This window comes from Myripristis murdjan, chromosome 15 (assembly GCF_902150065.1).
Source record: "Myripristis murdjan chromosome 15, fMyrMur1.1, whole genome shotgun sequence".
Taxonomy (NCBI): Eukaryota; Metazoa; Chordata; class Actinopteri; order Holocentriformes; family Holocentridae; genus Myripristis; species Myripristis murdjan.
In genome coordinates, this window is record NC_043994.1 from 28,189,326 (window position 1) to 28,205,613 (window position 16,288).

Genomic DNA, 16,288 nt, shown 5'->3' on the forward strand with positions numbered 1-16,288 from the left:
ACATAAATAAAAATGTATTTCATGATATGACTCACGTGCACAGCAGGACTCTAGCACTGCGAAGAGACACACCAACCACAGCAACCTGAGGGGGCAAAGAAAAGAGGATGGTGAAAATCGAACAGCCACCACCCACTATGTAGCAATGCATGGATTTGTTTTTTTTCTCTTTTTGAAAAAGAAGAACAGCCATTCCACAACACTTAGCTGTGGAATAGGATAGGAGAGATAAAGGAGAGAGGGTAATGGCTGGATTGAGTCCTAAGTCAGTGGATGTACATGATGTAACCTCCCTTCTTTCTCGCTTTCTTTCTTTTTTCAACACGACATCATTTATGGCTGTTGCAACTAAAACACCACTGCCAAACCTATAACCATAACCGGCTTCAGGTTTGAGGTTTACGCAATTTTGCGCCAAGTAAAGTGAAACGTCTTCTCGCTTTGCTCTTACAACAGTGGGTAAAGTCCTGCTTCTACTTAAGGTCAGGATATATGTTACCTTTCCTATTATAGTTTTTTGTTTCCTTAGCCTACTTCCACTCAACTGAACAATGGCCTGGCATCTATTACTGCTGGCTTAACACAGATAAGCCTGTTGTCTTAGTGTGACTCAGCCGCCACCCAAGGAGGACGGCGAGAAGTCTGGTTCACGCTGCTGTTGTTCAGCTAACACTGCAACCGATTCCTTCTAGGTAAATATTATACAATACATGTGCCTGGTTAAGAACAGGAATCAGTGCCCTGTTAAAGTCCATCAGGAAGAGGCTTTTCTGATACAAACCGGTCAATGCAGCTGTGTTAATTTCAGCTCCTTCCACACCATCCCTGCGTTCCAAATCGCATACTTAAACTTTTTACTTTTAGTATGTACTGCAGCTGCCCTTACAAAGTATGTAGTTTAGTATGAAATATGCATGCTAATTCTTTTTTTCCCCTACTAAACAGTATGGTAGTATGAGTATTGGAACGCAGGGCCTATCTGCTGAAATCTCAGATTTTTTTTTATGTCTTGAAAATTATCTGTTGATTTAGTTATTTTTGGCACAATTCATCCATTTATTCAAAACATGAAAATCCATCCGTTATTTTCTAAAGCTCTGACAAAGACCATCAGTGGTCCACATACACTGGCTTTTCTAGGATTTAGCCACTACAATCAAGGCTTTTTAATATTTCCTTTCTTATTGTCACATTTCTTGATGTTTAGAGTATTTGGATCAGCCTCTTCAGTGGCTTTCCCATCCTCCTGAGAATAAAAATCTAGAGGAAATGCTGAATACCAGTAATGTTTTTGCCTTGAGAAAGGTCAGATTTAAAGATCCTGCGGCACAAAACAGATTAATATCACCAATCAGCAGCTTCAATATGGACAAGTTAGTATCAGCACTGGCCTTGAAAAAGCCACATCTGTCAAATCCTAGCTCCAAGATAGTAAAAAAAACAAAACTTCAGTTTCCTGCTGGCTACGAAGATGTGTAACAAAGCTGCCTGGTTTAAAATCTGTTATTGTTCACACAATGCTCTCAGAGTCGCTGTCAGTCATTCCATTACTTTTTATGAACAGTGACTCTGGGAACTGAAAACACGGTGTAAAGTAGAATAGAGAGATATGATAACAATAATCCCGGTTTGTTCTGATTGGGTTACCGTCTAAATGGTAATATTCCCTCCAGGCGGTGCAGGGCTATTGTCTGTGTTTCAGGAGGGGCATGTTGCTGCAGAAACCCATTACATAAATGCAGCACTGTCTGCTGTAAATCTGATTACTGGGAAGCTGTCATGATCTCTGTTTACCCTCCGTGTGTGACAGCCTAAGATTGAAACTTGGGGAACCTGAAACCGATTGAGAGTTAAAGAAAAAAAAACGTGGGAGGATTCTTCTGGAAAACGATTATTCTTTCAGTTTTATGATGTCGCCACTGTTTTGTTTCACTTTTCACTTTTCACTTTTTTCACTTTCACTTTTCACTTTTCACTTTTTGTTGTCTTTCTCATCATTATCCTCTTATTCTGATTTTTCATTGTATTTATTACGTCTCTGCTTGCATCGGTGATCTGTGGTGCTGCCATCTTGGCCAGGTTACCCTTGGAAACTTCAACACAGCCTTTGTCCTGTAAATCCTGTAAATCAACCAATTTTCTCACTAATCGGAATGGCATTTAAACAACTTTTGAATGCAAATAATACAATAATTTATATCTACTGACAGGATTTTCCTCCCTTCTCTACGAGCAGAATTGTTTCATATAAGACCAACTCAAAATGGCTGCTTCACATGAACAGTATTAGTATGACTTAGAGATTCAGTGAATTATTATTATTTTACACAGATTGATTATCAACTACAAACCAACTTTGACAAGTGTTGCTTTGCCATTTCCTGGTTGTACAAAGTGTGTCAACCTTGACAGGCTGGACAGGACGACTTTGCTGCGTGTGCTGCCCATCCGTCCCACCAGGAGGCTGAAGTCACTGGAGTGGTCATTTTAGCTCACTGATTAAGGTTAAGGTTATGGTTAAGGTTATGCATTAATGGTTATGACTAGGAAAACACTGCAGAAAATGAAAGTAATCCATGTATTCATTTTATAATAAACAGAAAAAAATACACAGATCTTAGCATCTTACCCATATTTTACCCATACTGGACTATGCAGATGTCATTTATCAAAACACATCAGACACTCAGCTCCATCCTATCAATATCGTTTACAACAGTTTGTGCAGGTTTATTTTAAGATGTCCATACCGAACCCATCACTGTTTCATGTACGACTCACTAAACTGGTTATCACCCAAAGCGAGAAGGCATTTTCACTGGTTACTTTTTATTTTCAAGTGTATTCATTTCAACTATCCCCCTTACCTCAAACAATACCTGACCCCTTACAGTTCACAGTATAACCTCCGTCATACAGACTCCGTATTTTTCTTTGTTCCTAGAATACATAAAGAACTTGGTCGGTATGCCTTTCAATATAAAGCCCCCTCTGACTGGAATAAGCTACCCATTTCCCTTCGAACCATTTCTTCTGTTCATCTTTTAAGAAATCTCTATTTTTTCATTTACAAACACATTGCTCCTGCTATTAGCTTTGCTGTGACTGGAAAATCATTATTATAGCTGGTGTTGGTGGGGGGTGTTAGGTTGGGAGAGCTTTTTTTTTTTTGTAATGTTTGGGTTATGTCTGTGTCTTTTTTCTTAATGTCTGCACTAATTTTCTTATAATTTCCTGTAATGTCAGTACTGTACTGGTTGTCTTGTAATGTTATTGTCTGGTTTGTCTCTCTGTTTGGGACCCCCTCGAAAATGAGATGATTCATCTCAAGGGGCTATCCCATTAATAAACAATTCAATTCAATTCAATGATCTCAGTGATGCTGGGATAGACAAATTTTGGGGATTTTTACCTGAATCAATCAGTTAATAAATGACTTTCACACTTTCACACATCTTTAGCCAGTTAACTCTGTCATCTGACAAATTGATTAGTATACTAATTGTGTCGTGACTACGCTGAAACGAAGCATACTGCTGTTTAGTACTGACATAAGTGCGTTATACACTGACCCACTGACGACTGACCCAGTGACTCATCCTGTCCCGTGTCCCACTGACACCTTTGTGCTGTGACTGACTGAACATGAACCAGCATGTCACCTGTTCATACAAAAGCTATGAAATACAGCAATGTGGCAAATGTGACATCCAGCAGACTTACAATAACTTTTGAAAAGAAGAAAAAAAAAAGGAAGATTTTAGTAAAGCTTAAACATGAACCTCAGCCACATCGGCTAGCAGAGAAGATCTTGGAAGGCACAACGTCAAAATGAATCAGGATGCCGCAGGTGTCCACTCACCGCATGTTTCCCCGTCTCTTGGTGGTCTAGGAGGCTTTCATCAGGGCTGAGAGCGAGGACTCTCCTCCTCTGGATCTCTCTCTCCTTCTCTCCGTCTTCAGCCAGGTTCTGCCACGTCTTTCTCCTCCACCTGTGTCTTGCCTGCTCCACCCCAGGGACCCGGGACAATGGCCCAGCTCACCCCACCACACAGCTCGCTGACATCTTAAACCTCTGAGAAGGGGAACACCCATATTCTCTCTGCTTTATGTATCAGGCCTCGCACAATGAGCCGCCCGATCCCCCCCGAGGCCTTTGTTTGTGCTCCTCACCGCAGAAAAGGACAGAGGACACCCAATTCATTGATGTCTTTGGTGGGGGAGAAAGGGATGTGAAAGCCACAAGTCGTGTTTTACACTTTTATTAAAGGACGTTCTGCTTGTTCTGCATCACAGGTCAATGATTATTGATCTTGATCTTTACATATCTTCAGCTATACCCTAACTCAGGGATACTCAAACACCTGAACCTGGGGGCCACTTTAGGAAAATGGCAAGGGGCCAGGGGCCGGTTGATAAAATGACAACATTAATGATACTTGATTACTTCTCTCTTTCATTTGTTTTATTTTCACAAAACATATCAAAAAGTTAAGTGCAATGATAGTCTTTTATGGCTTGGCGTTTCATTTCCATTATGTCCACGACACAGTTTGTAATCAAATGAATTTGCCACATTTTTCCTCAATATTGAATAATTCTGTAAAGCAATTTGCACATTCAACATTAACAACTTTTTACATGAACAACAAATGTACATGAATAGCTTTCTGTACGTTTGTCTACTGTCAGGTGGGTTAACACTGAAGATACCAGAGCTCATCTTTTTTTAACTGCTTCACAAAGAGTCATTCATGACTTGGCCCACATTCAACACAAATCTACTCCGAGTGAGGGCAGTCTTGCCTGTTTAGATGAGTTTTTAATTATATACTAGTAGTAATTGCAAGCCCAAACGGAATCCACGAACTTTTTCTGGTTTTCTGTGGTGATTCAGGAGGAAAATCTGTGGGATTCTGCGGAGTGATTTTTTTGTTTTCCTTTTAAGGTTTTAGACAGTTATCCAGTACTATAATCAATGTGTTTGGAGCTAAAAGAACAATTTTTAACATGCAAAATCCTACATTAAAATTGCAGAATGAGTGGGCGCTGGACGGACGGACAACCGCCCAAGGAAATTGGCTCTCTCTCTCTCTCTCTCTCTCTCTCTCTCTCTCTCTCTCTCTCTCTCCTCTCTCCTCTCTCTTCTTTCTGTCGTGTCTTTGGGACTTTAGATGCTCCACAGTGGCCTGTTTCCTCAGATAATCCAGCGAGTGCAGACAGACTTTACAGTCCAACTCTCCCCCGCCCTCATAAACATCACTGGCAGGTTCATCTGGCCTCTCTCTGGCAGAGATCCGTGTCGCCTCAGCTCCTCTGCGGTAGATTTGATTTTCCACATCTTTTAGTTGTTAAAACCAGTTGTTTTCTCCTCTGTTGTTCCACCTCATGACATGATATTAGCCACAGACAGAGGGGGGAGGGCCGGGATGCGTTCAGGTACACTGACACGGCTGCTGCAAAGCTGTTGTGTCCAAATTCCGCAGAATTTTAGCGGATTATTCGTCGGAGCACCGCGGGCACGGATTCAGTTCAGGCTGATAAGATAATATCTTTATTACAACTTAAAAATCATAATAATTTTAATATTATTATTTTGTATTTTATCATTTTATTTTTATTTTGATTGATTGCTTGGGTCAGTCAAAATTGCGTCACAGGCCGGACTTTGAGTATCCCTGCCCTAACTTGTTTGGCAGCCAGAAACATGTTTTCCTATGTTATTAGTGTCTATTTTGGTATTTATTTTGTTGAGATAGTTTAATAAAGATTCCATGTTTTAATTAACAAAACAGTTTAGTGTAGTTGTATTGTATGAAGATCGACTGGTAGCAGGTTAGAGCAAGTAAAAGCCAGGAAAGTGATAAAAGTTGGACCATTCAACAAAAAGACAGGAGAAAATGAACTTAAAATAAAAAAGAAAGGCAGATTATTGTTATAACAGTGAAGGCCACCAACATGTGCTGCCCTTTATGGAAAATCCCACTCCTGTGGCAGCTGAGTTTGACCCACAGCTACAATCATTTCTTTGAAAATAAGGATGAGATCCTCCTGGGTCCAAACTGCTTTGACTTGTTTCAGGGTTGTTTTTTTTTTTTTTTTTTTTTTTTTTTTTTCCAGGAACAAGAACAAATGTGGTGCCAACTGAGTCAGGTCATCCCAGGAGAAAATGAAACTTGTTTATGGCTTTTGAAAAGAAGTGGGATCATCTCATGCCAGATCACTTGTTGTCACTTGTTGGAGGAAAAACAAGATTTCAACTCTCGATATGAGACTAAATGACTTGATAAGAGCCTCAAACTTTTCCGTGCAGGTCTCATCTTGCACTCAGATGCTGCGGCTGTCGGCCGGTCACCCGGGCTGAGGAGACTGTGAGCTGGTTTATGAGCTCCCTCCGCAGGCGGGGGAGGGGGTTGCATTTACAGCCTCTCACACAGTTTACAGCCTCTCATAAAGATAACAGCGTCTGATCGATTTGACCCCAACAATTGTTTAACCTTGTTACTTGACAGTAAAGTCATAAACGTCGGTCATCAGCGTGTTTGAATGTGTTTTTTTATGGTGATGGTTATTCAACTCAACCATAAATCGTGTTTGATTTTTATCGCTGGATGTGTGAGTCCGTCGATACGGCCTACTACTGTGTGAGTTCATAAGACGAAGGATTCAAATCTGGTAAAACGGATGTAAAAACTCTTGATGCAATTTTGTAATTTCTATGATGTGTTTTTGAAATTATTCTTTCTTTTCTTTTAGGTCGAGGCAAATGGGGTGTAAAACACGGTCTGGGCGTAATTCGTTGCCTTATATCCTTGACTCAATTTCTACTTTTCTTTTTTTTAACATCTCTTGTGAGGCATCGGTGGTGGGAAGGGCTGGGCAGGACGGGGTTAAAGTGATTTGCTAAAATTAAATTAGAGAAGGACTGTCCTTGGTCCTTTAACTGCCTTTTGATAATTCCTCATTGCATCTTTCCAGCTGTCATAAAATAAATCTAAACCCACTTTCAGTTCTTTTTTTTTGCGATTTGTCCTACAGCCTCTCTTTAATTCCTGGGTGGCCTCATTTGGCCGTGGCTGCAGTTTCTTTTTGACTTTTTGTCTTTGCAGGGGGCGACAGAGTCCGGGACAGCCTGACAGGTGTGATTTAAAAAGGTGTAGGCCTAAATGTGGGTTAAAGGCACTGGGTTAAAGAGGCAGCAGGGAAAAGCTACACTGTGGTTGACAGGTAGCTGGGATAAAACACACTGAATAAAACTGCTTTGTGGTCAGACACACACACACACACACACACACACACACATCCTTCGTCTCAAGGCTCTCAGGGCTGAAACTGGCATGGGACAGAGCTAAGGCTCGGGTGTGGCTGCTGAGGGACCGGGCTCCTGTAAGGCCCGAGTAACGTGAAAGGTTTCCAAAGTGTCCATACAATAGTCTGAGAAGAGCAGCAGACATGTACATTAAAATCTCCTAAAGCAGGAACTCTGCCATATTTTGATATCAAATAACTTGGCAAAGTCTTCATTATTTAGAGGTCTGGTATTTAAAAGACCAGGATTTACAATCCAAGAGCAGAGGGTAACAGAGATGACCAAGAGAATTAAATTATATTGTTATGATAGATGGATAGATAGATAGACAGATAGATAGATAGATAGATAGATAGATAGATAGATAGATAGATAGATAGATAGATAGATAGAACATTCCTCAAATTTACACAAAGTGAGAATAACAGTAATAAAACAGATATAACTTGTGTTTATGGAGAGGATGGCTTTTTTTTTTTTTTTTTTTTTTTTTTTTTTTTTAAATAATACAGCCTTTACTGCTTTATCCTGGTGATTAGCACATTTTATCATATAGTTTGGGAAAATCAAAAAGGTAAATGAATAAGTCAGTGCATCTGGATGAAAAAAACTAAACAAACAAATGAAAGAGAAAAAAAGGAACATTAAACACACACGCACACACACACACACACACACACAAACACACACACATATGGTTCCTTATGTTGTACCACTTCCTCTCTGAAATAAGTCATTTACGGTAAATCTCTGGAGGATTTTGTCATTACTGGCTGGCGCACCTTTCCAAAGCTGCTCTCACTTCTTCTTCTTTTTTTTTTTTTTAACCCATCCACATGGAAAAAAATATACATATTTCTTTCAGGAACTCATTTGAAAATTGTCCTTAACTCAACTCCTTTGTTGCAATTTTGGGACAGTCCCAAAAAAACAACATGTACAGTAATTTCCCTCTGTATTTTTAAAATCTGTCATTTTTACTGATAACTGAGTGTTACAGTGGAGAGTGGGCTTTGAGAATATGCACAACATCCTGATCACTTGTGCTTGAAAAGTGCTAAAAAAAAAAAAAACTGAGGTGAAACTGAGGATTTGGGTTAAAATTTTCCACGCTGCTGTGTGATGTGATGCAGGACAGGTGAGAATATTTCTGGGCCTGATAATCCCTGAGGACGTGACTCAGCCGTGGCATCCAGCAGGACCGGTTTCATGACTCACGGCCTCAGCGAGCAGCTCCTCTCTCCTGCAGCCTGGTTTCAGTCTGGTGAGATTCCCGGCGTGCGCGGTGCGGTGACGCCGCGTTGTTTTGCAATAAACAAAATAACGCTGGCTCAGATGCGGTCCTGCGTGCACTGATACAAAAAACAAGAACAACAAACATCAGAACACACATGGCTGTCGCAAAACCTCCACCAATCATGCGAAATCAAAATCCTTCACCGTCAGAAATAAGTGTACAGTAGGAGTCCATCTCTGTCCCTAAAGGTACAATCCACTCAAATCTAATTATTGGACCTCAAGGTGATCATGTGCACCTTTTTATACAGCCAAGATAGGCACATATACAGGGTGTCCATAAAGTCTCTTTACAATTTAACAAATTGATTACAAAAGCAAATGAATAGACAAATCTGTGGAAATTATTACAAAATGAGAAGTAGATACTGAAGTTTTGTTTTGCCTCATTTAATACACCTCTATATGGGCACCATTGTTGCACAATGCACATCAAGACGATACTCGATTTCTTGTTCACTGTAGCAGAGCCTCATCAGTGGTGGCAACGGCATCAGTGATTTTTTGCGTCAGGTTGCTGATGTCCTGTATCTTTGTTCAATACACCATATCTTTAACAATATCTTTTGGTGAGTCTGCATATCCGATTTTGTTTCAATAAACCACGGCACACATTGTACCCAGGGGTGCCGTATATGGGGGAAAAGTTAGGACAATTCCAAGGGCCCTTGCCTGACAGGGGCCCCAAAAATAGGTAAAAACTAATATAAAATTATTAAACCATCATCGAGTCAATATACAGTACAGGCCAAAAGTTTGGACACACCTTCTCATTCAATGCGTTTTCTTTATTTTCATGACTATTTACATTGTAGATTCTAACTGAAGGAATCAAAACTATGAATGAACACATGTGGAGTTATGTACTTAACAAAAAAAGGTGAAATAACTGAAAACATGTTTTATATTCTAGTTTCTTCAAAATAGCCACCCTTTGCTCTGATTACTGCTTTGCACACTCTTGGCATTCTCTCCATGGGGCCCAAAATTCCTGGCGGTGCCCATGATTGTACCTTTTCTTAAGGAGTAGACATTTTTTAGCGGTTTATTTAACAGAACCTATTTCATCAACAGGGTACCTGAAATACACAAATGCAACGTGATTAAAAACTCTGATAACCACTGAGTACATAGAACAAATCTGATTTACATATCTCATCAATTGCTTTTGTAATAGATTTTTTTAAAATTGTAAAGAGACTTTGTGGACACCCTGTATGTTCCCAAGAAGAAAAATGTACACGTTTCCTCTACATGTTAGGGTTCGATATCAGGAGACAGAGGTTGTTAGGGCAAATACAATGCATCAACACATAAATAAATACCTAAATAAATAAATAAGTTAGGTCAAATTTAAGGTAGGTTTTAAGATGATAGGAGTGATCTGTGTGACCTGTCCTGCCATATGACACATTGTTTAAATGGTAGAACATACTCACATTGTTTTTTTTTGTTTTGTTTTTTTTTGTCTGTGTGTGTGTCTAACAGTAATCTCTAGGCTGAGGATGGATGATAGGACGAGGTTCCACCGAAAAATAATGGCTCAGAGCAGCTCATTTTTAAAAAATGGAAGAAATGAACGTGAACTAGATCATTTTAAACTGTGTGAACTGAACTTTGAGTCAGTTTTTGTGAGGTGTGAATTTACACAACACTGCCACTGGCCAGGTGTGGTGGGCAGGACCTGATCACCACCCTCATCCCATCACCACACACCTCTGCGCTGTCCCATCAGTGCCGGCTTCCAACAACATCATTAACATCATTTCCCACAAGTGATGCGGGCGTCCTGTCGACCAATCAGCTTTTCTTTTTGTGTGTTTGCTTGGCAAAGAAAACAAAAACAACACAACAATACAGTTTATATAAGATATATAGGTGTGCAGGCCCAGTCATTTAAAGGTGAGGAATATTTTAGGTACAATCGCCTGTAACAACGTTAACTGAATTCACAGCAGTTACATGCTCCCGTCTGCCCGTTAGCAGAAAAATGTAACACGCTGAATCTTTTTTGGTGGAGAAAAAGAGCTGACTTTGCCCACAACTGCCTTGGACCCATTTCTTCTGTGGTGCTTTTACGGCTGTGAGGGGCTGAAGGATCCAAGGCTGACAGGAATATAAAACACAGTGATTTAAAACACTACACACCGACAGAGAAGCCACGATCTATTAAGTAATATTCTGTGTCCTTCTGCACATCCAGAGGCTCTCAGACACGGCCCAGATTCATACAAATACATACACATATATATATATATATATATATATATATATATATATATATATATATATATATACGGACAAAAGTATTGTTCCACCTCCATGTTTCAGCTACAGGAGCTTTTCTGAGCTCCCATTCTAAATCCAGAGGCATTAATATGGAGTTAATGGAGTTAAAAAATGTTGAAATTGTCTTCCCAGTGAAAAAGATTGTATCACAGTCATTGCTAAGCTGTGTAAACCAGAGTCAACTTTGGGTGACTGGTGCATAAGAAACCACAAAAATACAGGAAAAGCAGCCACACACACACACATTGCACGTGAAACAATTTATTTAGTAATCAGGCATTCATCTCTAACATCGGAACTGACTCTGAAGCTTCTCCTGCTGCTGCTCTCACCGACACACTCATGTTTGCTTACATCTGTATGGTGCTTGGTGAAGTTTGTCCCACACACAAACACACACACACAGAACTGCGCCTCTACAGGTTCTCTCCAGTGTGGAGTCTCATGTGTTGTTTGAGGTGCGCTCTCTCTGTAAAACCTCTCTCACAGGTGGAGCAGGCAAATACGTTTTCTTCAGTGTGGATTCTCATGTGTTCTTTGAGGTATCGTTCCTTCGCAAAACCTTTACCACAGACAGAGCAGGCACATGGTTGCTCTCCATTGTGGATTTTCATGTGTTTGTGGAGGTGTGCTCTCCATGAAAAACCTTTACCACAGGTGGAGCAGGCAAATTTCTCTCCAGTGTGGTATCTCATGTGGTTTTTGAGGTGATGTTCCTGTGCGAACCCTTTACAACAGAGTGAGCACAGCCATGGTTTCTCTCTGCTCCACCGAGCTTGCTGCCAACTCCTCACAGGGACCGGAGTGAACGGGAGCTCAGTGACAATCTGAAGCTGCTCTCCCTGATGATTGGTCCCGAGTTCCTCCTGTCCCTCTTCAGTGTGTGGGGGCTCTGGCTCGAGACTGGGGGTCCGCTCCCGCTGCTCAGGGACATCCTCTTTACACACTACTGGGAAACACACACACACAGAGACACACACACACACACAATGATGCTTGGAAGCTGACCGGAGCCTGTCAGCATCAGTTCATGATGTTGATGAGATCCATGTTAATGCCACCTGTGCAGCAGGATTGCAGCCAAACACAAACACACAAACTCATTTGTTTCCCCATAAAACTGCCATGAAAATGCGGAGAAACAGAAGATTGTTCATTTTCTTCTTCATTGTCAATTTGCATTTGCTATTTTGAGCAAAATAAAGTTTGGGTTTATGAAAAAAAAAGGACTTTATACCTTCCTCCTGGCATAAATCTATATGGGTCAGTTTTGACCCATAAGACCACAGATGTCACTATGGTTAATAATATTAAATACAATCAATCAATCAATCAATCAATCAATCAATCAGTTAATTAATTAATACTAATATTAGTCTTTAATAGTCAGATATCACAATTATCCATTGTTTTCACTGTATGAAATATAATGGAGTGAATTTAAACATGTTTATAATTGAAAACAAATGGTATTGTAAGATGAAAGTTCCATGGGGCTAACACACATGAAATTGAAAACACTGTTTACATGAATATGAATGCAAAACAAGTTAGTGATGAGGTGAACAACAATACTGGATGATCGGCTAATCGTTGTTTTTTGACTATTTTGGGCTACTTAGAGTTAAATCACCGGTCAAACTTGACCCGCTGCTGGCAGCAAAAGTGTCGGCAGCTTTCTAACACGATACAAGAGTTAAAGCTGACGAACCTCTGTGCAGTCGCACCTCCGGCAGCAAGATGGCATCCAGGAGCCTCTGCTGCCGCTCCACCTTCAGTCTCAGGCGGGAGTTTTGACGCTTGCTCTCGGCCAGCGTCTCCTCCAGCAGAGCCAGCGTCTCCTCGGCGGCTGCACTTTGTAGCCGCATCACCTGCGATCTCAGCTCACAGAGTTTAGACATTTTCACAAACTTGGTCCTCGACTTCCTGCCGTCTGCAAGAGATCCGACTCCAAGAAAAACGACTCAGATATTCGCCTCAAAAATGAGTTTTTGTTTATTTTCTTCCTCGGCTGACGATTCTGATTCTAAGAATGTTGTACTTCAAATCTGTGACTCTGGTTACTAATGATGCAAAAACATGTATTATGATATTTATTTATATACATTGTGGTTTTTTTTCTTTTTGTTTATTTTCCTTCCCTTTTTTATTATTCTTGTTGATAAATCTTTTTGTATCGCTGCTTGTTGGCAGTATTGTTTGTGTCATTTTCATCAAATCATTCAAATTCAAAAAATGCACTCCAGGAATTGTATGAGGTCATCAGCAGTCACATGACTAAACAGCCAAATGCTGTTATTATTGTTGCTGGGGATTTTAATCAAACGAATCTCAGAACCGTTTTACCTACAACACCGCCAGAGCAAAACTGAAAGCTGGCATCAAGGAGGCAAAGCGAAGGCATCAGCAGAGACTGGAGAGAGACCTCAACACCAACAACAGAAAAGACTTGTGGCAGGCGGTCAAAAGTGTGACAGGCTACAAAAGCAGGAGCGCTTCCATCATGTGTGAGACCATGTTACCAGATGAGCTAAACATTTTATGTTCGCTTTGATCGCCTCAAAGTCTACTCCACCTCCAGAGGACCGATCACTGTCAGTATCCACAGTGGATGTGAGGAAAGTCCTGCTGAAAGTGAATTTGAGTAAAGCTGCTGGGCCTGACAACATCCCTGGCTGTGTACTAAAAACATGTGCCAACCAGCTAGTAGATGTCATTACTGACATTTTCAACATATCGCTGTCACAGGAGAGTGTTCCTACCTGCTTCAAGACAGCCACCATCATCCCTGCGCCTAAAAAGTCTGCAGTGTCTGATCTAAATGACTACCGCCCTGTGGCACTCACCCCCATCCTGAAGTGCTTTGAGAAACTGGTTCTCCAGCACATAAAGAACAACATCCCTGCCAGTCTGGACCCTCAGCAGTTTGCATTCAGAACCAACAGATCCACAGAGGATGCCATCTCCACTGCTCTCCACTCAGTCTTCACTCACCTTGAGAAAAGCAACACCTACACCAGAATGCTGTTTGTTGAGTTCAGCTCAGCTTTCAACACAATCTCCCCCATGAAGCTGATTGGAAAACTGAACACTCTGGGCATCAGTACCACTCTCTGCAACTGGATACTGGACTTCCTCACAAACAGATCCCAGTCAGTTTGGATTGGCTCTCCTCCTCCACTCTAGTGCTCAACACTGGAGTGCCCCAGGGCTGTGTGCTCAGCCCCCTCCTGTTCTGCAACCCCCGACATGGAGAGAACTCTATTGTGAAGTTCGCAGATGACACCACCATCATCGGCCAGATCTCCAACAATGATGAGTTTTCATATCGGGAGGAAATCAACCATCTTGCAGAATGGTGCACAGAAAACAACCTACTGCTCAACGTCAGCAAAACCAAAGAGCTGATAGTTGATTTTAGGAAAAAGGAGGCAAAAACACACGACCCTGTTTACATCAATGGAGCTGAGGTGGAGCGAGTGAGCAGTTTTAAGTTCCTGGGAATCAACATAACAGAGAACCTGTCATGGACTTCACATATCTCTGCCTTGGTTAAAAAAGCTCAGAAACGGCTGTATTTCTTAAGGAAACTTAAGAAAGCAAAATTCCCACGCCAAGTTCTTGTCAATTTCTACAAAGGAGCGATTGAAAGCATCCTGACTGGAAACATCACAAACTGGCATGGGATTTGCACGGCCCAGGACAGAAAGACTCTGCAATGAGTGATTAAAACTGCCCAAAACATCATTGGCACCCATCTACCAAGCATCAGTGATAACGGGGAGGTGAGGTGCCTGTGCAGAGCCAAAAGGATCCTAAAAGACAACAGCCACCCCAGCCACAGCCTGTTCACCCTGCTGCCATCAGGCAAAAGATACAGAAGTATTCGCTGCCGTACCACCAGACTACAGAGCAGCTTCTTCCCTCAGGCTGTGAGACTACTAAATGCACCATCTGCATTCCTCCATGTTTAATAATTCTATTTTCTACACAATCAATCAATTAATCAATCAAGATTTAATTTCATTATTCAACCTGTTGTATAATGACAAATAAACTTCCTTGTATCCTTGTATTATCCTGTGAGAGGACAGGGTGCTGGGTGATTATTGCTCATGAGAAACTTTATTTATAGGACAGATTTATGTGTTTGTTTGTTTGTTTTTTCTATCATAGGCCTACATGAAAAACTGGTTTGTTAGTGTGACAGTGTCATGCAAAACCTATAGGTCAGCTGTCTACTGGATGTAAAATGATTCACTGTTAAACTTTTTATTTTGTTTCCATTTTTTCTAACTGTTACTTGGAAGGAGAAAGGGTTCAATTTCAACTCGAACCTATTTGAATGTAACGCGCCAAAGGAAGCCGTCGTTTTCTACCTAATCCAAAACCCAAATAATTTCACACTACCTGATTGTTGATGTCATTACTATTATTATTGTTTAACATGGACGAAGAGTAAACCTTTACTCTGCTGCACGTTGTTATCAGTTTGATAAAGCAGGTACATAAAGACCAGGGACTAGTGGGTTCACCCGAGCAGGAACCACCGGATTCCGTTTAAAAATTTGCAAAATTTAGATGATTTTGCTTGTCGAAAAGACGACGTGCTTCCTCGGACATGACATAACACCTCTGTCTACTAAACAGGACCTTTTCTTCCAGTCGGCATGCATCTAATACACACAGTAGCGCTTATGTTAGTACAATTTTCATAATAAATCCAGCTTGTCCTCTGCTGCCCTAATTGTTCAGAGGAGTGTTGAAGTAATCTTGTAAAATGCCGATAAGTAAAGACACAGCATGTTTACAGATTTCTCTAATGAAGTTCCTCATCAGGTTGATTTTAAGAGGGGACAGGTATGTATTACAGACGGTGTCAAAGTTACAGAACAAGTTTTAACCCTTTGAAACCTGAGCAAATCGGCTTGATTTCTTTCTAAAACATGGGAAAAGGGTATTGAGCAGTTTAGTGAGAAATAACACGAGGATTTGCGAGAAAATAGTAAAAAGTCTGAAGAACATTTACCCCAAAAATAGGAGAAATTAACTGAAAGGAAGAAACCAAAAAGACCTGAAAATTAAAAAAAAAAGAAAAGAAAAGAAAATAATTAATAAAACAAACAAGACAATGATCTGAAAATTGCCCAAACAATCCTGTAATGCTATTTCAAATGTATAATTATAATAATTATAAATGTAGGTTTCAGGACTTGGGACCTAGAAAGTCAAAATCCAAATCTGGAAAAAAACAGTCACCAGGTTGACTGACACCAAATATGGTCAAAGGAAGAAAGGTGTGTTTGACGTCGCGGGGCCCCCTCCCCCTGCCCTCAAGTATTATTCTAATTGGGGTGACATCATGAAACTTGAAGCCTTATAAATTTAGTACAC

The 16,288-nt window shown here is 40.7% G+C and overlaps 1 protein-coding gene across 1 annotated transcript in view; it reads right to left on the reverse strand.

Moving 5' to 3' along the window:
- The window catches only part of LOC115373122 (fibrillin-3), a 34,783-nt gene extending 30,321 nt beyond the window's left edge, over positions 1 to 4,462 (reverse strand). The window contains exons 1-2 of the mRNA XM_030071386.1: positions 3,863 to 4,462; positions 36 to 85 (exon numbers count right to left, since the gene is read on the reverse strand). Coding sequence (XP_029927246.1) covers positions 36 to 85; positions 3,863 to 3,867 — 55 coding nt within the window. The 5' untranslated portion in view covers positions 3,868 to 4,462. The remainder of the gene's footprint in view (positions 1 to 35; positions 86 to 3,862) is intronic.
- Positions 4,463 to 16,288: the final 11,826 nt, after the last annotated feature.